The sequence below is a fragment of the Myxocyprinus asiaticus genome, chromosome 7 (genome assembly GCF_019703515.2).
Source record: "Myxocyprinus asiaticus isolate MX2 ecotype Aquarium Trade chromosome 7, UBuf_Myxa_2, whole genome shotgun sequence".
NCBI lineage: Eukaryota > Metazoa > Chordata > Actinopteri > Cypriniformes > Catostomidae > Myxocyprinus > Myxocyprinus asiaticus.
Window position 1 is genome coordinate 45,735,214 of NC_059350.1, and position 25,079 is coordinate 45,760,292.

The window sequence follows — 25,079 nt, forward strand, 5'->3', positions numbered from 1 at the left end:
ACCCTACCATCTGTGTGCCAGAAATCGAGATTCCTCAGACCAGGCTACGTTTTTCCAGTCTTCAACTGTCCAGTTTTGGTGAGCATGTGCCCACAGAAGTGGAACCTGACTTGGTCCTCTGCTGTTGTAGCCCATCCACCTCAAGGTTCAATGTGTTGTGCATTCTGAGATGCTATTCTGCTCACTACAATTGTACAGAGTGGCTATCCGAGTTACCGTAGCCTTTCTGTCAGCTCGAACCAGTCTGGCCATTCTTTGCTGACGTCTCTCATCAACAAGGCGTTTCCATCCACAGAACTGCTGTTCACTGGATGTTTTTTGTTTTTGGCACCATTCTGAATAAACTCTACAGACTGTTGTGTGTGAAAATCCCAGGGGATCAGCAGTTACAGAAATACTCAAACCAGCCCATCTGGCACCAACAATCATGCCATGGTCAAAATCACTGGATCACATTTTTTTCCCCATTCTGATGGTTGATGTGAACATTAACTGAAGCTTCTGATCCATATTTGCATGACTGTCTGCATTGCAATGCTTCCACGCAATGACTGATGGCTGGTTAGATAATCTCATGAATAAACAGGTGTACAGGTGTTCCTAATAAAGTGCTCAGTGAGTGTATTTGTAAAACATGATTATTTTCCACCTTCATTCTGACTCTCTGTCAGAAGCGCTCTGTTTTGGGGCTCCTTCTTTAAGACTTGACAGTAAATGCCCACTTTTATGATTGTGCTCTTGACTGACCTGCTATCTTCTTGCCATCTCACTGCTACTGGGCGGGCTACAGAAGTGATGAGGTAAATTAGGCTTGTATGTGTTATTGTGGAGGCGGTCAGATGCAAATGTCTACCACAGTGTGACATCACAATGTGGAGGAAGTAGAGAACAAGTCATTTTGGCAGCTTGGTTTCAACAAATGCTTATTTGTCAAAAGATCAAGGAAAATTCGATTCTTCATGTCATGACCAGTCTTAGGGGTTTGTTCAAATCCCTAACCCTAATTATGAGCAATAGTAATAGTGATGCTTACCTTAGTTTATTCTCAAAATTTTAGTCGCTGTTTCATGTTCCTGTTACATTAGTTTATTTGCATTCAGTTTGTCTCGGATTCTTTTAGATTAAGTTGTGAGGAACACATCAGTTTATGTCTTTCTTACTGTCTAATATGCAGATGTTCTTTTCCATGTATTTATGTTGTTGTTGGGCTGTTTGTTAGATGGCAGCAGTTGGAAAGAAGTGTAGTGTTTGCCATAACTGACTGGTATCCAGTCATGCATCCTTTTATGGTCTGTTAAGCATATAGCAGAAAACATAAATGGATGGAGACGAAAAAGCTGGCACTTTCTCTTGAACATCAAAGGATATGTAATCAAAGATGTAGTGTTCACAGAATGTGTTGTTTATACTTTAGTCGAGGCCCTAATAACTGTCCTTAAAGTAATTGTTATGCAATGATAGATGGATAGATAAATAAATATGTAAAATGTACATATGCATATGCACTTCTTTCATGGATTTTAGGCAGTCAGATTAAACCCTTGGTCTTGATATTTACTCTGCCACTCATCCTGTTATTTTATTTTTTTATCCGAATGCAAAATGTCAAAATCTGCATTTAAATTGAAGTCTTTTTGTTTTACATTTGCATATTTCTGATTATTCAATTACATCTCCTCTCCTCCAGTTGGAGAGAATGTAGTCCCTCGGCTGATGCTCGCTCTGTCAGGAGATCACAGAGAACTCCCTCTAGATACTGCAGGAATGTTCCTCGAACAAGAATATTGAATGACCAAATTAAAATTACAAATTGTTAATATCAGTTCAGAAATCAGAAATGGTTGCATTTATAATATATGTATTCATTGCACTCCAGGAGCTTTACAGGGTACTGAACATCATACACACTACCGTCATAGTCACTTACTCATTCTTTGTTATTATTATTTTTCACATTTAAGGATAATAGTAAAGTCATCAAAATTATGCAAGAACAGAAATGGAACTATAGGAATTGTGGTGTTTCTTAAAAAAAAAAAAAAAAAAAAAAAAAAGTTTCAAAATTATGTAATATTTTAGCATATTCAAAGTAGCCACCCTTTGCATAGAATTTTCAGAAATGTACTCTTGACATTTTCTCAACCAGCTTTTTGAGGTATCACCCTGGGATGATTTTTAAACAATTTTGAAGGAGTTCCCATCAAGACTGGGCACTTATTAGCTGCTTTTCTTAATTATTCGGTCCAAGTCATCCATTTAAAAAAAATATATATATATTTTTTTTTTACTTTTTAGTTTTGTGAATAAATGAATATGTTGGCACAATTATATTTTTTTTTCTACAAAACTAATTTCAAACATGTAAGCATATGCCTTCAAATCAAAAGGTTTTTAAGATTTAAAAAAAAAATCTTTTTCTTTAAGGTTTTTAAAAGGGTCAGGTGACCCCAAACTCTTGAAAGGCAGTGTTTATCAGTTTAATAATGTTTAGCAAAGTATCTTGCTGATGTGCCCAAGTCAGTGTCAACATGAAATCAAAATTGACCCCATTTACTTCCTTAATACACATTCTTGGTCTTATTGTGTGTTATTATTTTGAAGAAAAATGTTTACTTCATTTCTGAAATGACTTTCCTTTTTGGCTTACGATCAGCAAGCCTCTTATTTTTTAATTCCTCCCCTCCACCACCTGTCATATATAGACCGCTTTTCCCAATACAATCTATTTTTGATGGATTTTTTTTTTTTTTTTCTCATTGATATATCCTGTTTTGCTCAGAAATACAGAATACTCATTGCAGAAGTCAAATGGGTTCAAGTCAAGTCTCAAGTCATAATGAAAAAGACTTAAAGGAATGTTCCGGGTTCAATACAATTTAAGCTCATTTGACAGCTTAATGCTTAATACATAATTGGCATAATGTTGATTACCACAAAAAAAATTTCAACTAGTCCCTCCTTTTATTGAGAGGAAAAAAAAAAAGAGCAAAAATCTGGGTTTCAGTGAGGCACCCACAATAGGTTAGTAAGTGATCTAATTCAAAAGACATTTTTAAGTGTGGCCTAAATGTCCAAATACTTTCAGGGACTATTGTATGTCTATTCAATATTGTTTTGTGTTCTAGTATAAATGTGTATTAAAATGTATTTCATTTATAGCTTCTTATCTGTATTGCAGTGTGAGTCTCTGTTAGATCACATGTCATTGATGTGATAAAGCACAATGTACCGTTAGCAAGGAGCGGTTGGCTAATTATACATCTGCCTAATCAGTAGATGAAATTTATTTAACAGCCAATTACTGCTCTTTACACACCTCCGCCTCACACTTGACGCAATAACCGCTTCCTCTCTTTAAGCTCGGCAGGGTGCTCTCACAGCAACCAGACCCCTGTAAGACGCAACTGGATCATAGATTTGTTTGTGTGCACATACTTTCTTGACTTGTTGAAAACTCTGTTTCATTACTCATTACTTCAGTGCAGTGTTTTGTACAGAATTCTGTTTTTGCAGCAGGGGAGCTGCCGCAAACCTCCCCTATAACATGTTGTCTTCTTAATTGAAATACAGTAGAATTACAACAAAACCTTTGTGAACATGCACTACCGTTCAAAAGTTTGGGGTCACTTGCCTGAAATGTTTCTCATGATCTTAAAAATCTTTTGATCTGAAGGCGTTTGCTTAAATGTTTTAAATTAGTTTTGTAGACAAAAATATAATTGTGCCAATTTATTTCATTACAAAACTACAATTTTATTTAAAAAAAAAAAAAAGAAAAGTTTTTGAACTTGGACCGAATAATTAAGAAAAGCAGCTAATAAGTGCCCAGTATTGATGGGAACTCCTTCAATACTTTTTAAAAAGCATCCGAGGGTGATACCTCAAGAAGTTGGTTGAGAAAATGCCAAGAGTACATTTCTGCAAAATCTAGGCAAAGGGTAACTACTTTGAAGATGTTAAAATATAACACAGTTTTGATTATTTTGGATTTTTAGTCACAACATAATTCCCATAGTTCCATTTATGTTATTCCATAGTTTTGATGACTTTACTATTATTCTAAAATGTGAAAAAATAAATAAAAAAAATAAAGAATAAGTAAGTGACCCTAAACTTTTGAACGGTAGTGTATATCTTTCAGACACACCCAATCACTAAATGAGTCAGATGTTAATTCAATTTATGCTTTGACAGATTTAGCATTTAATTTAAGACTGTTTTGAAAAACAAATTTCTTTTTGATTAATATGTTAATAGATCCTGTTTATAAGAGTCATCTTTTTTGAGAATCATTCAATTTAGACTGAAAACTCAATTGCAATGTGCAATGTGGCACAATTTTTGGTATTGTCAATCAACAGTCCCATAGCTACAAGTTTCATAGCACTTGCACTGGATTAACGACTTCGGCAGGGATGTAAATTGTTTATTGTCCTTGTGAAACCAACTGGCTCTGTTTTCTTGGCAGTGCATTTTTGTGATCTTGGCTTGCACTGTTCTCTCTGGATTTGTCAGAGGATATATAGGCTGTTATAATGCAAGTCCCTGGAAGCTCCTGGAGGCTGAATAGTTACAGATGGCACTCCATAAAACACATATACAGTATATATACATGCATGCACATTTACACACTGCAAAACATCATTTTATTAATTAGTATTTTTGTCTTGTTTTCCATTAAAAATATCTAAATATTCTTAAAACAAGATGTGTACATGACAAGCAAAATGGCATAATATATTAAGTCTTGTTTTCAATTTAGTAAACTTTATGCTTAAAGCAAGAAAAAAAGATATAGCTGCAAGCAGGGATGATGGGCCCAAGCACCATGGGTCTATTTCCACCCGGTGGCTTTCCTAAAACAATGCAAGGTGGACACATGCATTTGGAATTTGACGTTATTCTAAACAGTTTAGAAGCAACTTGGGTAAATATGAGAGGACTATTTTAAAGTCTGTTGTAAGAGCCACACTTCTTGCTGCTAGGTGGTGGCGCTATGACCGTGACCCAAAATAATCACATCCATGTGATTAGCCCCCAAGACTAAACAGACATCTCAATTTTGATCTAAATCACACATTGCACACAGAAGATATGGACACTTCCTGTTTCCCATTTTTCACCATTCATTTAATGCCTTGCCATGGCAACACAGTTTGATATATCAAAAATCTGTTCACAATTTAGCATCTTCAATGTCTTGGCATGATATTGTCTAAATTCGGTGACAGTCTCATGAATCCCCTTGGAGTATTTAAAAGTTCAGAGACTGCGATTTTCAGAAAATCCAAAATGTCCGACTTCCTGTTGGACGGGCTAATGACTGTAAGTATGAAATTTGTCCGTCTTGACGAGAACAGTATATGTACCAAGTTTGGTGACTGTTGGTGAAAATAGGGGTGTTACAGAGACCCCTTTGCATGCCCATGTGTAAACTTTTGCCCAGTCCTAATGGCAGACGAGACTGATGTGTGTGCAAAATTTCATGAAATTTTAAACATGCCAAGTGCCTCAAACACCCAAATATAGGAAGAAAAGAATAATAAAAATTAATGCTTGCCATGGCAACTTTGCCCAGCCCTAATGGCCGATGACTCTGATGTGTGTGCAAAATTTCAAGAGTTTTCACGCATGATAGTATAGTCACGCATGATACCCCAGAAGTACAGAAAACCTTGCAAAAATAATTATAATATTAATAATAATCTTTAGAAGAGCAATAGGGCCCCAGCACTTTCAGTTCTTGGGCACTAATAATCCTTAGAAGAACAATAGGGTCTCCACACTTTCAGTGCTTGGCCCCAAATAATCCTTAGAAGACCAATAGGGACTCCGCATTTTCAGTGCTTGGGCCCTAATAATAATAATAATCCTTGGATGAACAATTGGGCCTCTGCACTTTCAGTGCTTGGGCCCTAAAAATCTGCCAGTGGGGTAAGAAAAAATAAACTTAATTACATTTATTTTCTTACCCCATTGGCAAATAGTTTTTTCTACTTTTCAACGTAAACCTCACTAAATTTAGTTAGATTTCTCTGAAAATAAGACAAACTAGATATCTTGTGACCAAAAAAAAAAAAAAAAAAAAACTAAGAACATGATTTTTTGCCATTTTTACATAATTTTCAGTTTTATTATTATTTAAATAGTTAATTTATGTATTTTCCCAAGTGATGCAGTTTAAAATTGATTTTACAGAATTTTTAGTTTCAGAATCTAAAGACTAAATGACTATTTTGGGGAAAGGAACAAGCAAAGTGCAACCATATATCATTTATTAAAGCCTGAGGCTGCGAATTTTGTGGCTCTAGTTCAAAAACTATCGAAGAAACAAAATCAGTGGATATTGGTGTGTAATAGTTGGATGAGAACAAAGAGTGGAGAAAAATGTTTTGGGTTATTTCACTTCATTAAACTTCATGAGAGTTAAAGAGAAAGGAACTTAAAGGAAGTTTATAAGACAAGGCAAAGCGAGAAAAAATATGGATGGCGTTGACTCTTTGTAAAGAAAGCTCAGTGGGAGTTGGCATTACATGAAGTTACATGCAGAGTTTGATGGCTCTAGCTTGACAGTTGTGGGAGCGGCAAAATAATTGGAGGTCCATGGAGAATGGAGGGATGAATCCCAAAAAAACCCTCCAAAAAAACAGAAGAGAAATGATACTTACAGTATTTGGAAAGCGCAGTATTTTCACTTTAGGAGCAATGATCTTTTAGGGCCAGTGTACAATTGTCTGTTGGCCCCAAACTACACTAAGCCAATCATTTTTCTTCATGGCTTCTCATTTTATAATAGCTTTTCTATCTCTGTGAGTCACAGTCGTCCTCTCTTTGCTCTCATGTTGACTTTGAAAGAAGGTTTTAACATCAACAAAATCTTGTTAGCCAAAAGGTCAAATACTGTTCATAACACCCTTTTATGGCGGTGGCAATACAAACACGCATTGATAAGGTCACAATCTGAATAACTCCCCCTTTAAAAAGCTATATAAAACAAATATGGGCTGACCTTTTATTAAAATGTGATCTGGGAAAATGGAAAACAAAACCAAGTTGGAGACAAAGGAGAGCCATTTTCAAATGTGCTTTGTTAGCTGGGACAGGTATTAGAAGGTCTGGTGTCGAGGGGGCTCTTCACTAATATGAGAGAGCAGTGCCATTACTGGGCTTCATAAATACTACAAAAAATAGAAAAGTCTTTACTAGAGCACTCCATTCTCAACCCCTCAAAATGTAAAATATATTTGATGCTAACTTTATGGAGGTCAGAGTAAAAAAAAAGAAGAAAAAAAAGTGTCAAAGAAAAAAGTGCATTTCGGAGAAAGATTTGACATGGAAAGCACCTTTGTGTATTTATGCCCTCATTTTGTTTTTGCTCCCTGTTGGTTCTACTCCAAGCAAGCAATTAATCAAAGGGTCGCTGCTGCTCTCTTGAATGTGCATCTGAAGTTTTTGAACGATGTATGTACACTGGGAAATAGAACATTGTATTGTATGTATCGTGTCAAATATTGGAGGCTAACATTATGTACAGTCTCTCTGACATAAGTTAACCCAAACAGTGTGTGAGAGAGTGGGTTGGATGGTTGGTTGGTTTGTTAGTTGGCTTGTTTTTTAAAGTAATGGAGCTTGTTTGTCACTGTTACTTAGTTAGCTTGTTTGTTACAGTTAGTTAGCTTGTTATAATTAGTTTAGTTAGCTTGTTTGTCACATTTAGCTTGTTTGTCACAGTTTGTTGGTGACTGTTAGTTTGCTAGTTAGCTTGTTTGTTACTATTAGTTAGCTTGTTTGTCACAGTTACATAATTAGCTTGTTTGTAACAGTTAGCTTGTTACAATTAGTTTACTTAGCTTGTTTGTCGCATTTAGCTTGTTTGTCACAGTTTTTTGGTGACTGTTAGTTTGCTAGTTAGATTGTTTGTTACCATTAGTTAGCTTGTTTGTCACAGTTACATAATTAGCTTGTTTGTTACAGTTAGTTGGCTTGTTACAGTTAGTTTACATAGCTTGTTTGTCACAGTTTGTTGGTGACTGTTAATTTGCTAGTTAGCTTGTTTGTTACCATTAGTTAGCTTGTTTGTCACAGTTACATAATTAGCTTGTTTGTTACAGTTAGTTAGCTTGTTACAGTTAGTTTACTTAGCTTGTTTGTCGCATTTAGATTTTTTGTCACAGTTTGTTGGTGACTGTTAGTTTGCTAGTTAGCTTGTTTGTTAGTTGGTAAAAGTTAGTGACTGTTAGTTTGCTAGTTAGCTCGTTTGGTACTGTTAGTTAGCTTGTTTGTCAGTTACTTAGCTTGTTTGTTACAGTTAGTTAGCTTGTTACAATTAGTTTACTTAGTCAGCTTGTTTGTCACATATAGCTTGTTTGTCACAGTTTGTTGGTGGCTGTTAGTTTGCTAGTTAGCTTGTTTGTTACTATTAGTTAGCTTGTTTGTCACAGTTACATAATTAGCTTGTTTGTAACAGTTAGCTTGTTACAATTAGTTTACTTAGCTTGTTTGTCGCATTTAGCTTGTTTGTCACAGTTTTTTGGTGACTGTTAGTTTGCTAGTTAGATTGTTTGTTACCATTAGTTAGCTTGTTTGTCACAGTTACATAATTAGCTTGTTTGTTACAGTTAGTTGGCTTGTTACAGTTAGTTTACATAGCTTGTTTGTCACAGTTTGTTGGTGACTGTTAATTTGCTAGTTAGCTTGTTTGTTACCATTAGTTAGCTTGTTTGTCACAGTTACATAATTAGCTTGTTTGTTACAGTTAGTTAGCTTGTTACAGTTAGTTTACTTAGCTTGTTTGTCGCATTTAGATTTTTTGTCACAGTTTGTTGGTGACTGTTAGTTTGCTAGTTAGCTTGTTTGTTAGTTGGTAAAAGTTAGTGACTGTTAGTTTGCTAGTTAGCTCGTTTGGTACTGTTAGTTAGCTTGTTTGTCAGTTACTTAGCTTGTTTGTTACAGTTAGTTAGCTTGTTACAATTAGTTTACTTAGTCAGCTTGTTGTCACATATAGCTTGTTTGTCACAGTTTGTTGGTGGCTGTTAGTTTGCTAGTTATGGTTTGTTACCGTTAGATTGTTTGTCACAGTCTGCTTTTTTGTTACAGTTAGTTTGTTTGTCACAGTTAGCTTGATTTTAAAGTTAGTTAGTAACTGTTAGTGACTTGGTTTGCTAGTCAGCTTTTTTGTTACAGTTTGTTAGTTTGCTAGTTAGTTAGCTTGTTTGTTACAGTTACTGACAGTTGGGTTACTTGTTAGTTAGCTTCTTTGATACAATTAGGTTGTGACCATACGTTTGCTAGTTAGTTACAGGATTCGTACAGCGTCTTGAAAGTTTGGAAAATGCTTGATTTTCACAGGTTTTCAAGGTTTGAAATGTGTTTGAATTTTGAATAAATTCCTTGAAAATGCTTGATTTTTCCTTAGGTTGTTGACAGTTATAAAAGATCTAAAATTATTTAGAATTTGAAAAAGATATTATACAGTCTTTATGTTTGTGGTGTCTCATGAGCACGGAAGCGCACGTGCGCCGCTCTGCATCTTGCTTTGATGTCGCGCGTACACGGGAGTACTGCAGGTCTCCACAGTGGTAGATTGGCGCCAAAGAAATTATTATACCTGCATCTCCTGCTTCCATCAACATGCCGGAGTGCCATTTCAATGACAGCTGGATGGAAGAGGAGACAAAAAAATATCTCTAGCCACTCAACATTTTTACTTGCCAAAATCCCCCACCTCGCAAAACTTGATAAAGGTAACTGGGTACTGTAACTGCATGCAATTGTTTGGACATTATTTGAACAAGAATGATATCAGTTTAGCAGGAAACAAGCATGATTAATTCACCTTTAGAATATCTATGTCATGGACAGTTAGAATAGGAGGAAAATCTGTCAGTTTAATAATTCATGGAAGTTTTAATTCATTTTAAATTATACTTGCCTATATGAAAGTTTACTATTTTTCTACCCTTGTTTAACTGTGGCATTTGTAATGATAAGGCCATAACCACAGGTAAGGCCATGGGTGGCTTCTCATTACTTACGTCAGTTAGGATCACTATTTTAAGAATGTGAAATGTCAGAATAATAATAATAGAGATAATTATTTATTTCAGCTTTTATTTCTTTCATCACATTCCCAGTGGGTCAGAAGTTTACATACACTTTGTTAGTATTTGGTATCATTGCCTTTAAAATGTTTAACTTGGGTCAAACTTTTTGGGTAGCCTTCCACAAGCTTCTCACAATAAGTTGCCAGAATTTTGGCCCATTCCTCCAGACAGAACTGGTGTAACTGAGTCCGGTTTGTAGGCCTCCTTGCTTGCACACGCTTTTTTAGTTCTGCCCACAAATTTTCTATCGGATTGAGGTCAGGGCTTTGTGATGGCCACTCCAATACCTTGACTTTGTTGTCCTTAAGCCATTTTGCCACAGCTTTGGAGGAACGCTTGGGGTCATTGTCCCTTTGGAAGACCCATTTGCGACCGAGCTTTAATTTCTTGGCTGATGTCTTGAGATGTTGCTTCAATATATCCACATAATTTTCCTTCATGATGCCATCTGTTTTGTGAAGTGCACCAGTCCCTCCTGCAGCAAAGCACCCCCACAACATGATGTTGCAACCCCCAGGCTTCACAGTTGGGATGATGTTCTTCGGCTTGCAAGCCTTACCCTTTTTCCTCCAAACATAACTATGGTCATTATGGCCAAACAGTTCAAACACACTTCCCCACACTTTCTTTAGTTGTCATCAGACCAGAGAAAATATCGCCAAAAAGTAAGATCTTTGTCCCCATGTGCACTTGCAAACTGTAGTCTGGCTTTTTTATGGTGGTTTTGGAGAAGTGGCTTCTTCCTTGCTGAGCAGCCTTTCAGGTTATGTCGATATAGGACTCGTTTTACTGTGGATATAGATACTTGTCTACCTGTTTCCTCCAGCATCTTCACAAGGTCCTTTGTAGTTGTTCTGGGATTGATTTGCACTTTTCGCACCAAACTACGTTCATCTCTAGGAGACAAAATGCGTTTCCTTCCTGAGCAGTATGATGGCTGCGTGGTCCCATGGTGTTTATACAGTACTTAGTATATTTGTACAAACAATATACTGTTGTTTGTACAGATGACCGTGGTACCTTCAGGCATTTGTAAATTGCTCCCATGGATGAACCAGACTTGTGGAGGTCCACAATTTTTATTTTTATTTTTTCTGATGTCTTGGCTGATTTCTTCTGATTTTCCCAAGATGTCAAGCAAAGATGCACTGAGTTTGAAGGTAGGCCTTAAAATACATCCACAGGTACACCTCCAATTCAGTACACCACCTATCAGAAGCTAATTGTCTAAATGCTTGACATCATTTTCTGGAATTTTCCAAGCTGCTTAAAGGCACAGTTAACAGTATGTAAACTTCTGACCCACTGGAATTGTGATTAAATTAAAAGTGAAACAATCTGTCTGTAAATAATTGTTGGAAAAATTACTCGTGTCATACACAAAGTAGATGTCCTAAATAACTTGCCAAAACTATAGTTTGCTAATATTAAATCTGTGGAGTGGTTAAAAAATGAGTTTTAATGGCTTCAAGTGTATGTAAACTTCTGACTTCAACTGTATCACAATTTTTTAATTAATTCTTTATTTAATTTAAATATCCATGTGATAGGGTTGGGCGATAAGCAAAAAATTCGATATTCTTAAAAGTTTTTAGTTCATAAAGAAATCCATGAAGATAAGCGTTTAGCCTACTTTTAGGACCAGATCCATTTACAGAGCCATTCAGGTGCATTAGGGGAGGTTGTAACTGTTTGTCTATTTGATGCTGTGTTTCTTCGCCAAACCATGTGCTCCAGATGCATCTTTAAACTTGAGGTGGACCTCGGTGCAAATGCTAACCGAACCATGAGTGGTAAACCGTAGGTTTTTTTTTTTTTTTTTTTTTACCGAGATGCATTACACCCCTACTATTTAGAAAAAGAGTGAACAAAAATGTGTGAATTTGGACACAATTAGAGATTATACTGCACATTGTGTATGTCATTACATACACATTGTGTCTTTAATGGCAAAAAACACTTCCTAATTACATAGAAAATGGTCCTAAAATCTAAATAAATTAGAATCTAATTTGGTCGTTCATTAGTTTATTCAGGTTGTTTGTTGGCTAGCTAGCTGGTTAGTTTAACTTTTTTGTGACTGTTTATTTGTTTGTTACTTCAACTTTATAGTTTGTTTGCTACCATGTTAGTCTGCACTTACGTTCAGATGATAAATCTTAAAACAGACACCTCTCTCTTTCTCTCTCCAGTCTACTGGTCCAGTGGGCAGTGGCAGCATGCAGCTGTTGGAGACAGATTTTTCCCGTACTCTAACCGGGCTGGTGGATCTGCATCTCTTCCATCAGAAGAGTATCCCAGTGTTCCTGAGCGCAGTCACCATCGAGCTGTTCAGCCGCCAGACTGTCACCTGATTTATCCATCAGTCCTAGACCACACCGCGTTCAGGGAGCTCATGTACACATATCACCTCACAGTTATACACTGACTCACATCCACAGAACTCATCTTTTTTGCATATTTTCATGGACATTTAAATTAGTGAAAAACTAGATGGGTCTGTTTACACATACACTGACGAGCATATTATTTGAATTCCCCTTTTTACAGATTTAGCATGTCCCAGATTATAAACAAATTGAATGTAAAAGAAAAAGTTAAGCAAATGACATCTATAGACCTTATTCACATTAGTGCCATAATTTTTAATGGGAATGACAACGAGGCTGTGAGGGATAGACTTACAGTCTCTTCAGCTGCACGAACGATATAATGCTGTATAAAGCTCCTTGATCACATCTGATTTTCCACAACTTATGTTGTCTGGAGTTCTTTGTATACTGAATGTTCTTGGACAGATTTTTTTATCAATGTTTTGTCCTTGGAATGATCGAAAAACACTTTAAACTGCAGTATAGCCCATTGAAGAGACTAAGTCTACAGCCTCATTGTCATTCCCATTAAAAATCAAAGATGGCACTAGCATGAATAAGGTCTATATGTTGGTGAGAGTCTTAAACCTTTTTATTCAGTTTTTAAAGCTATAAAAACCACAGCACATTAAGAACCAGGTTAACACATACATTCGGTAAAAGAAAATATACAGATGTGCTATCCTCTTCGGGAGGCTTACAGTCATCATCTTTTGTGCCAGTTTGTGCTTGTCAAGGAAACAATAAAGAAATATTAAACTTTCAGTCTGTAATACATAATTTGTTTGGGTTCTAACAGATTTCATAGCAATCTCTACGTATTTTCAAAAGATTCAGTTATTCATACACCCAGTTTTAAGCGGCTTAATTTAAGCAAAACTTGATGCATGCGAGCTGCCAGGCAGCTATTGTGGCTTTTTAGTGGGGGTATACATTTATCAACAGGGAATTTATAACAATAATCAGTAGTTATGTCTTTTAAATATTTTGGTACCAGCTCCTGGTATGTACAGTATTTTTAAGGACTATTTCAATTCGTTGCTGTTTTAGCTGGCAGCGGTCATTACTTATTTTCCTTTTCGCTTTTTCCTTTGTTTTGAATGCCACATAAAATGCTTGAATTTCTTATTCTACACCCAGTAAGTTTTAATCTAAGATGACTGCTTTCAGATGTGTTTTCTCTCAAATCTGTCACACCATTACAAAGCAAAGTGCAACTGTGCCAAAGCAATTAGCAGAGAATGTTGCCCTCAAGTGAATCTCCATTCCGCTGCTGTGTGTATAAGTACACACTCACTCATCCTGCATCCATGGTTTCAGGTAGCACACTGAGGACTATGCCAGCATTTCCGTTCTCTTATGCCAGAGAATATGCAATGTCCCTGCTGTTAGATTTTCCTGTTGTATGCAAACTTAGTTTTTGGCTGGCAAAAAAACAATTCGGTAAAACAGCTACTGTACACCCATGCCCACACACATGGAGTCCAGTCTCTTCCTGTCCCTTTTGGCCTCTTCTTTCTTTTTTCACACTTTCTTTAGTTGTTCTTTTAATATTATTTGTGTACCAATTCAGAGGGTTGAGCAACTTTGGCCCCTTTTCTTCCCTGTTACCCATTTTCCCTTTCATCAAGCATTTTTATATTTCATTTATTTTATCATTTATCTTCTCAAGTTGAATACGGTGGCCACTCATTTGTTATTTATAAACGTTTTTGTTTTCCATGAATGGTTGTTTTAAAGTTCATAGCTTTTGGTGGAGAATGCTGGTATATATGCCAATGAATAGCAGTAATGTTTAAAGACTGAATATTTCGAGACGTTTTAGACCAAACAACGACTGCGGAAAGAAAACACTTGGACATTAGGGACCCAAAGGACCGATAGTCTTATTGTCTTTGACAAAAAAAGCCAATAGGTTTGTCGAAATAAAATGATTTTTAATAGTCTCTTCAGTCCGTAAACAAAAACTATGATCAAGGCAGACTTTAGCTATCAAATCAATTTGAGTCCACTCTGTTTTTTTTGTTTTTACAACGAATGAAGGGCAAGTGGAGATTTTTGCCTTTCTTAGAGATTTTCTACATGCATTTTGTAATAAAAAGTAAATAGTATTTAAACATTAAACAACTTTAACTTTGCAGTGACCCCAAAACATATTTGTACATTTAGAACACACTATTAAAAATATATTATATCATTGCATTTAAATTAATTTACCTATAAAATTTGGTTTATATGAAATATTCCCCTCATCAGAATAATAAATTATACATTAACATAATAACATTTATTACAAACATGCATTTAACGTGATAAATGTTAATGTCCAGCATAAAAATGGGTTATTTGGTTTTAATAATAAAGTGATATTTGGACACTTTCTGTTTGTCAAACTTAGTGGAGCATCCATAATTCATGTAATGAACTACACATGTAGTTACCCCAGTAGGACACCTGTGTGCAGGGCCGAAGCAAGGTAATCTGGGCCCCCTGACTGTATATTGCTCTGGGCCCCTTTCCTATTCAAACCTACAGTTTAGAATTTGTTGTGGGGCCCCATAGACATTTGGGCCCCTAGAATCATTACCACCTTTCACCCCACTAGCTACAGTCTTGCCTGTGTGAACCTGAGAGGAACAGACTTCATACATAACCTTCAGACCAGTTGGTTAAAAGTAATTGCAAAATTAATTTTGAGATATTTTATTTATATAGGTTTGATTATTCATTGATTTTATATTTTATATCTAATTCAATGACATTTTTACATGTGTAAATACTTCTTGGGGCAACTGTGTTTCAAAGGGATTGGTCACCCTCAAAAAACAAATTCTGCTATCATTTATTCACCCTCATGTTGTTCCACACCCATATGGCTTTCTTCTGTAGAACAAAAATATTTACTTTTATTGGATCTATATATCCATGCAATAAAAGAGAATTGTGACTAAAGCCCCGTTCACACCACTCAACTATGTCGCTTGGTGTCACTAGACTCTGCGATCTGTGTCGCTAGTGGGCGTTCCTACTGTTTGACGTTGTATTGTTATTGGAGGACTGCACGTCTGGCCATAGCTTTTGAAAATGTTATCACGGATGAGACTTAATACCGGTAAAATTAAGGTATCATTACAATTTGACAAGGAATTCGTTCTCTTGTCTCTAAAAATTTACATTCTGCATTGTAGAGTGTTTTATAAAACGTGCAGCAGTGTTTAGTGCATTAAATCATTAAGACGATCAATCTATCAATATAAATCATTAACAAGACGATCAATCTATCGATATAAATCATTTACAAGATGATTAATCTAGCAATATAAATCATTAACAAGACGATCAATCTATCATGAATGAATGAATCAAACTCACTCGGAATGCAGACCGTTTCTGACACGCTTTTCCACGCATCATTGTTTTATTATATCCATGCATGTGGTTACAGACAAATGATTAAGAACAGTAAAAATCCCTCACAATGCTGAAACTTTTCCTTCGTCTTTCTTGCACTCGTCTCCAGTCTGCAAGGAGACAGATGTCGTGAGCTCCGCTGTCTTCACTCTCATCAGTAGTCGCTCGCGAATGTTGCTCGTCATTTGCATGAATTGTAAATTTTCTCATATTTGACTTGTCGCTCTCCAAGGCGAACTCTGTCGCCAATGGCAGCGGCAGCTTGTGTCACAGGATATCGCTATGCTCTCATTGAAAATGAATGGGATCTTGTCGCTTTCTCGCACAATGTTGCTGGCAGTGTGAATGGGGCTTAAGGCTTTCAATCCCTAACATTCTGCCTAACATCTCCTTTTGTGTTCCACGAAAGAAACAAAGTCATACAGGTTTGGAACAACATGAGGGTGATTAAATGATGACAGAAATGTTATTTTTGAATGAAATATCCCTTTAAGCAATAATTTTTGTATACTGTTGGCAAAAAGGTGGCAAGCTTTTTATACAAAAACATAAGGGTAATATTCAATGCTGCAAGCAAGAATAAAATGTATAGCATAATGTGTTCCATCCTCTTTTATTGCAGTACTTTGTATGTAAACATATATTTCGTGTTAATTATCCTTTGAGACCCAGAAAGTCAGGAACCATTTCCCATGCAAATACTGTCCACCTGTCAGAGCATCCATGTTTTTTCACATAGAGGTTTGGTGGTTGCACTGAAGGTGAGACTGGAGATATCTCTCTATTGAGTGCCTTATCTGTGCCTAGTTCGCCATGGCATTTGAAACTGGAGAGGGTGTCACGCTGGGTTGCACCCTCTTGCATTGCCACAGAGACGAGCATTGAAGGCGATCAAGACATGTCGTCCCAGTAGAGCATAGCCCCTGTCACTCAGACTGTGTGATAAGTGGATGTTTTGAGCAGGCTGTGCACGTTTTGTGTATTTTTAACCAGGGGAATTGTAAGAATGAGAATAGACCAATTGTATAAAGATTAAAGTGATAGTTTACCCAAAAATGAAAAATCTGTCATTATTTACTCACCCTTATGTTGTTCCAAACCCAAATCTACAGAAGAAAGTCACATTGGTTTGGAACAACATGAGGGGTGAGTAAATGGTGAATGAAGTTTCATTTTTGGTTATATGTGCCTCCCTGTTTTCCCTTTGCACCTCGCACATCTTTCTAGATAATAGCGGGTGAGTGCCTTTGCTTTATTTGATTCCTCTTAGGCTTCCAGAAAATGTCCTACAACTAGATAACAATACTTCTGATTATATTAGCACCCATAAATTCTGCAACCTCAGCCTCTATTGTTCTCTCTTGATCTCTCCCAACATACACACAAAGTAACATTAGATATCACTGTGCTGCAATCACATTAGCTCTCATAAGCCTTCTAGCAAATCACTATAGTTCGCAATGTTTCGGAAGGGGTTTGAAGTGGTGTTAGAAGCACTCTAAAAAGATTACACAGCCCCAGAAGGAATTTTCTTCACCCTTCATTTCTCTTCCTTCCTGTCATTCCTTTTGATCTGTTTACCAATTCCTAAACTTTCTCCGCTGCTGGGCTTTATTGCCTGACTGTATTGAATCATACTCTGTCTGTTCCAAAGATTTATAGCCAATGAAATAAAATAAGTATTTTTCGAAATCTTTGTTATGTTTTGGTACTGTACATAAAAATTAAAATTCTTCTGTTGTTTACTAATGTTGTTCCAAATCCAAATTAATTTCTTCTGTGGAATACAAAAGGAGATGTTAGGCAGAATGTTAGCATCAATGATCACTCATTTTCATTGTTTGGAAAAAAGAAATATGCAATGAAAGTGAATGGTGACTGAGACTAACATTTTGTGTTAAAAATAACATCTCCTTTTGTGTTGTGCAGAACAAAGTCACATGGTTTGAAACAGCATGAGGGTGAATAAATCATAGAGGACTGCACGGTCATGTCCGAACCTGCTCTGTACCCGAGACCGTTCCGTCAAGTTTTAAGCCCAAACCTGAAATCGCATTGTCTTTAAAATTTCTTCTATATGGCGTGCTGAGTGACTCCAGCCAGGTCTCCTAAGCAACCAAATTGGCCCGGTTGCTAGGGAGGGTAGAGTTACACGGGGTAACCTCCTCGTGGTCGCTATAATATGGTTCGTTCTCGGTGGGGCGCATGGTGAGTTGAGTGCGGATGCCGCGGTGGATGGCGTGAAGCCTCCACACGCGCTATGTCTCCGTGGAAACGCGCTCAACAAGCCACGTGATAAGATGCGCGGATTGATGGTCTCAGACGCGGAGGCAACTGGGATTCATTCTCCGCCTTCCGGATTGAGGCGAATCACTACGCGACCATGAGGACTTAAAAGCACACTGGGAATTGGGCATTCCAAATTGGGTGTAAAAGGGGAAAAAATATTTCTTCTATATATCAACAAATTTAGCGGAAGACCTGATTTAAGCAATACGGTATTAGAAGGCATGATATATACTGAATTTAGTCCTGACTAAAGGGTGTTGTTAAGCACAAAACACATCAGAGTTCCTTCAACCATGACTCGCAATATTGCATAGTAAATAATTCATATGATTTACCATAAAAGTTAGTAAATAATAAATTAGGGCTGTAGATTTAACGTGATAATGTAGTAAGATTAATTATATAAAATGCGTTAAAAATATTAACCCAATTAATTGTAATCCTTTACCTGTACATTAATTACACAGTTAAAGTCTTGTCCTTCCATTGGAGCAATTTAAAGGCTAATTTATGCTTCTGCATTGAACCTACGGCGTATGCTTCACATAGTAGCCAACATGTTGGTTTGCATTTATAGTTCTGTGTTGGTTTCTGTTGTTCTGCGATTACACAGCCGCAATGCTAATTATACATTCATTAATAAACAAAAGCAATGTAATTTGTGGATTCAAAGATATGAATGAAATCACTGTAGCATTAAAAACGAGTTCAAAGTATGTAAACGTTGAAATTTAGGTAAAAACATTTTATATACGTGTACGTTATGTACATTTCTGTGCTGAAAAAGAAATCATCAAATTAATTAACTAGTCACTTGGCGAATCTTAAATGGGTGTCGTTTTAAAGACTTTACAATGCATATAGGCAATATAATCAGCTCTTACCAGGTGTTTTTCAGTTTTCTGACAAAACTTATGAAATGTGATTATTTACCGTACACCATACTGCCAAACATACGGTCAAATCATTGTGCAGATCGGAAGATTCACCATTAGAATACAACACATTATTTCACTCACATCAAATTAATATCAAGTAAAAGCCATGAGAAGAAGAAAAAAGCTTTTAGAGTGTATAAGCTGTAAACGGATATCTTTTGTCGTATTTCGCTTGTAACTTAATGAAACGCAAACAGAACATAAAAACAGCTGATGCTCCCGATTGAGACAATTGCTTTAATGGTCCTGAGTCCAAATTCATTGTGATATGATGCATAGATATTAAAATAATCTAGGTAAAATGTGCAACACCACCAAGATACTGTTGTTTTCATCCTGGGGGGTGGTCTCTGGCTACAAAGTGCACCAATCACAGCTGTTGTGGTCTGTGACGACGCGACACGCAGCAGGGACTAAAAACTAAATGTTTTTCATTTCAGTTCGTTCTGAGCAAAAACAGTATTTTTCGTTCCGGTTCAGACGCTCTGCAGCCTCCTTTCCAAAAGGTTACCGGTTAGAACAAAATAAAAGAACGGTTAATAACGTTCCTTTAAAAATGAAAGTACTCTTCGCAAAGGGGTGGGTGAAACACCAATTGCAGTGTTGCCAGATCTCGCAAGAGAAACAAGCAACCTGGTCTGGAAAAACAAGTGCAAAATAAGTCACTTGCCTCACCAAAATAAACGAAAATAAGCAATACATTTTTTTTTCCCCGGTGTGGTGGATTTATCGGCATAGAAATCATAACAAACAGTTAATTAACAGTTAAGTATAGTTTTATTTACAGATCTGTTTCTGAGTTAATACCCGGTAGCATTAAATCTGTATTAATGCATCATATCTAACAGTAATTCAGTGAAGACTTGGAAACAACTGAGAAATGTCATTTTTACCTGTAATAATGTTTTCCTTGTGTCTGGATTAGCCGTGCATGTATAAGTAGTATTTATACATAGTTCTACAGGCCTTCATTCAGAGTATGTGACATCCACAGCGGGCAGTTAGACAAAGAAATGCGTGATGCAGCAGTTACCTTCAGGATCAAAGCACATGTTTCAGTTTTTCGGGGCAAAATGAAGTGGTGTAATTTAAAAAATGTACTGTGATAAACCTTTTGGCCTTTAGTTTCATGAAGAAAAAAATGATCGGAACCAAATTAACCGGTTATAAACGGTTACCAGCATTTAAAAATAATGTTTTCATTCCGGAACAATTGAAAAATTATTTTTTTTTTTTTTTCTTGAACCGTTTTTAGTCCCTTACACGCAGTTACATTTTTTAAGAGGTGAACGTTAGGCTATGGCTAACATTATGGGTATGCCGTAACCGCCGTAGCTATGCGTACCCTACGGTGTAGGTTCGACGCAGAAGTATAAATTGGCTTTAAGCTTGAAGTACATGTAACTGTACGAGGCGCATCAGCAGGCGGCAGTCAGCGCGCCTCAACAAACCTCACAAGCAGCGCAGCCACAGTAAGAGAGCTGGACCGAAACGTGATTGTCTAAGTTATTACTAAAAGTAGTTAAACTACTTTAAACTTGACATAATGTCCTGAAAAAATGCCATAAATGAAGCTGAAAACCAGTGAGACACTCAAAGCCTTTCATATGTACATAGACCAATTATTAAAATAATTGTATAGAAGGAATGCAAGAACACATCCATTGAGAACAGGACAGATTGTCAAACTCAGTTGCAAAATGGATTGCTGTCGACTGTAGGCATGTTCAGTAATATGGTAATAAAACAAACAATACTGTATATTGACTTCTAAAGCCACTTTTGTATTGTAATTGTATTGAATTTTTATGTTTTATTGGAATTATCTTATTTGGTGGCCTTTCTCAGCAAATATTGATATGCGATTCGATGAATTAATAGGCATGTCATGAAATTAATTTGATTAAAAATATATTCGATTGACAACCATAATATGAATATTACGGACACAGATTTTCATTATAAAATGGATAGTTCCGGTCTTAGATGCTGCTTGGTCATTAAAGCATTCTAGCCGTGCCAATATCATGTATTTTTAGCATGGCTGGAATGCTGTGTTGACCAGTCAGCATTGATGAATGGAACTATCCATTTTATAATAAATTTTAGATTTTATAATAAACCTAAAAATTTTGTCAAAGGTTTATACTGATTTAGTTGAGACTAGGTAAGAATAAATGAGTAGTTTAAATTACAGTGCATAAATATGCATGTGCTACAACGCTTTAGAATTTAGTGTAACAGTATATACTGTACCCATTACCATTTTTGTTCTAATGTGCTTTGAAAATAAAGGATGCCTTTCATCTAATCATTTGTGCATTTTCACAACACTTCAGTACATCAAGCTCTCTGTCTGGGCTATAAATGAACTCAATAATGACAGTGTCAGTGCCATACTGTGTGTTGGCTCTTAATGACTTCATCAGATTGATTGGCCAAAAAATGAGCTCAGATGGTGTAGAAGGGTCTGTATTAAGATGTGATATAAATGGTGTAAATGGACTAATCTTCAGCTGCAAAGATTGGTAGTAATCAAGGCCAGACATGTTCTGTAACATTTAAGATGAATAATATATCTTGAGATCAAACATTTCTGTATTTACATAAATTCAAATTACAAAACTGGATTTCATTTCTAAGGTATTGTAATAGAAATTAGAAATACATTTTTTTTTTTCAGTCGGTAGTCAGTCTCTTGGGGTATATGAAGGGCTCTTACAAAAAATATGCATATACTTATTTTATATTTATTGTATATGTAAAACATTCATCAAAATCTTGTGGTATTATACATTCCCGTATTCAAAATACAAAAAAAGAGCTTTTTTTTTTTTTTTACCATAATGGTTTATATGACCTGGGTGTTCACCCACTAACCTAATGAAGACATTGCCTTTCCAGTGTTTTCCTTTCAGAGGATTTGATCTTGGACATAAATGAACAAAGAAAAATTTATTTGTTGGCATAATTGTTCATGTAACACTGTGAAATTCATGGAAGTGTTTCTCAAAGTGAATATTTAATTTACATTTATGCATTTGGCAGACACTTTTATCCAAAGTGACTTAGTGTACTTATTACAGGGACAGTACCCCCGGAGAAACCTGGAGTTAAGTGCCTTGCTCAAGGACACAATGGTGGTGGCTGTGGGGATCGAACCAGCAATCTGATTACCAGTTATGTGCTTTAGCCCACTACGCCACCACCACCACTCATTTTATTACGGTTGTTGTCTCTCAACATTCTTGTTTTAAGATGATTGTATGTATCAGTATGTGTGTGTGTGTATATATATATATATATATATATATATATATATATATATATGTGTGTGTGTGTGTGTGTATATATATATATTATATGTGGTAGTGTTTGATCTCTATATTTATGTTTGTTTTGGTCTGGCACATTTAATGGTAGAGTTTTTGTTTTTTGAGGGGGCATGCACTAGCTTTGATTGTGAGGGTAGTGTGTGTGTGTGTTAGCAAGAGAGGGTGTTATGAATGATTGGTGACTGTCTTTTAGTGTGCTGTATTGTATGTCCTCTTTTGGGGATGGATCTGGGCTGCTGTTGCCATAGTGATAGTGGGTCATTTACCACTTTTAAGATGCGTTGAGTGGCCTGTAGCCACTTTGATGCATCACAATTTTCAAAATGTCTTTGAATTATTGACTTTGGGAGTTTTAAAAAGAACATTTTATGACTGTTCCATTTACCAGATGTTTAATCAAAAAATCATTAGCATATAAGCTACCATAGCAACAGATGGATACTGTCATGCTCATAATGTGGAATCTAAGGTGCACTAGAAGATCTGGCATAAATGCATTATTAAAGCCTTATCTTGCACATCTCAAGAACTACAGTATATATAGTAGGGATGCACCAATACAAAATTTGTATGCTGATACCAATATCTGATTATTTAGAATAACATCTGCCGATACCGATAGTGGTTCTGCTTTTTTATGCTACTTCGTTTCAAAGCATTGATGATTAATTACATAAATTAGAAATAAATGTAAATAACTTTTAATAAATAATTTCCATGTCGCTATATGTCTTTCATGTTTCAGAGGAACCAGTCTCAGTTATGAACAAAACACTGAAACAAAAACACATTATGAACTCACATTAACATTCTTAACTCACAGGCTGATTGTCTGACACATTTTACGCCCCCTTTTGACAGGAATGAATCATACATGCATGTGAACGATTTGGTAAATTTCAGTGTGGTGAACAAGCATTTTTCTTTTTTTTTTTTTTTTTTTTTTTTTTTGTCAATCGCATCCGTGATAAGAGCAGCAGAAGCATATTAGGTGGATGCGTGCACACCAGTGCCTCTGTGTTTGACAGATGCAGTGCGTCTCTGAAGGGCTATGGGCAACAAGCTCTAATAATCGCGTATCCAAATCAGGGAGAAGGTATCCTTACTGTTGCATTGTATGGTGCAAAACAGATTTTCTAACTGTATCTGTCTCTTTAAATACTCCACAGAATTCGTTCATACAGAACATGACTTTAAAATGTTGTAAAATTTCCACAATGTTTGGTTATTAGTAACGCACAAGCTTGCTTTATGATGTCTATTTGAATATCTATTATGTTCTTTACTGTCAGCTGTTGATAAAAAAAATTTACTTGGTATCATTTTAATCTCCAATCTTTTAGCAAGCATCTTACATAGTCTTTTAATTCTCAGATAGCCAGCAGAAGTGACCAGCCAGGATTAAATCCCAGTTGTGCCAACGGGGCACGTTGTAACACTGCGTTACAATGTGCCCCAATTACAAAAAACGAAATGCACTTCCGTGCAGTCAGATATGTAATTTACATAATATATCCATAATTACAAGGAGTGTGTGTTTTGTCATCAATCCATGCATTATTTCGGTCAATGCTGTGGCTTTGCTGTGTTGTGGCTTTGCTGTGGCTTTGTTGTGTATTTATTGTCAAGTGTCAAAATTATTGCTATATTATATAAGTTAATAAATGGCTTTTATTGACATGAAAATTTTGTTTATCTTCTAGGCTTTTTAATTAGATCAAATACAGTTGTTAGAGGGGGATTTTAAGATTTATATGGTCTTGTTACAATGTGCCCCTCACAAAATGTTTGATGCAACACAATGACATCATATTGTCATATTTTGTATGGTTAGAAAAAAATATAATGGTGAAAAATGCCCCTAAAACAACTCCAGGGGGGCAAATGTTGCCCCTTAATAGAAATGTAAAAAAGAGAGAGATCTCAGAAGACCTACAATCAAGAATTGTTGCTTTGCATAAAGCTGGAAAGGGTTACAAAGTTATCTCGAAGAGCTTAGATTTTCATCTGTCCACATCTGAGACTGTTTAGTACTGTGGCTACTCTCCCTAGAAGTGGCCGTCCAGCCAAGATGACTCAAAGGGTATACTGTAAAATGCTCAATGAGGTAAAAAAGAACCCTAGAGTGACAGCTAAAGACTTGAAGGAATCTTTGGAACTGGTAAACATCTCTGTTTCTGAGTCTACTGTATGAAAAACAATAAACAGGCATGGTGTCCATGCAGGACACAACGAAGAAGCCACTGCTTTCCAACAGAAACATTGCTGTGCACCTGAAGTTTTCCAAAGACCACCTTGACACTCCACAATGCTATTTGAAAAATGTTTTGTGGACTGATGAAACTAAGGTTGAGTTGTTTGGGAAGAACACAGCACTATGCATGACGTAAAACGGGCACTGCATACCAACATGTTTATTTTTGCCTTTATTTTATTGAAAAATCAATAGAGACAGGAAAGTAGGGGATTTAGTATTGGGACATGCAGTAGTCCGGATGTGACTACGCACTGCTTTACGGCTCTAGGGAGAAATCTATCTTTTGTTAATTGTCGTGACTGAACACTAAGGTTAAGTTGACAAGACACTGTGAAATATTAGAAGCATGAAGTGTTTTCCCATTCACCTTATAT

The 25,079-nt window shown here is 36.2% G+C and overlaps 1 protein-coding gene across 2 annotated transcripts in view; it reads left to right on the plus strand.

The window, feature by feature from the left end:
* Positions 1-13,240, plus strand: part of mad1l1 (mitotic arrest deficient 1 like 1) — a 103,637-nt gene extending 90,397 nt beyond the window's left edge. For both annotated transcript variants that reach the window (XM_051703835.1, XM_051703836.1), the window contains exon 18: positions 12,296-13,240. In XM_051703835.1, coding sequence (XP_051559795.1) covers positions 12,296-12,457 — 162 coding nt within the window. In that variant the 3' untranslated portion in view covers positions 12,458-13,240. The remainder of the gene's footprint in view (positions 1-12,295) is intronic.
* The last annotated feature ends 11,839 nt before the right edge of the window (positions 13,241-25,079 follow it).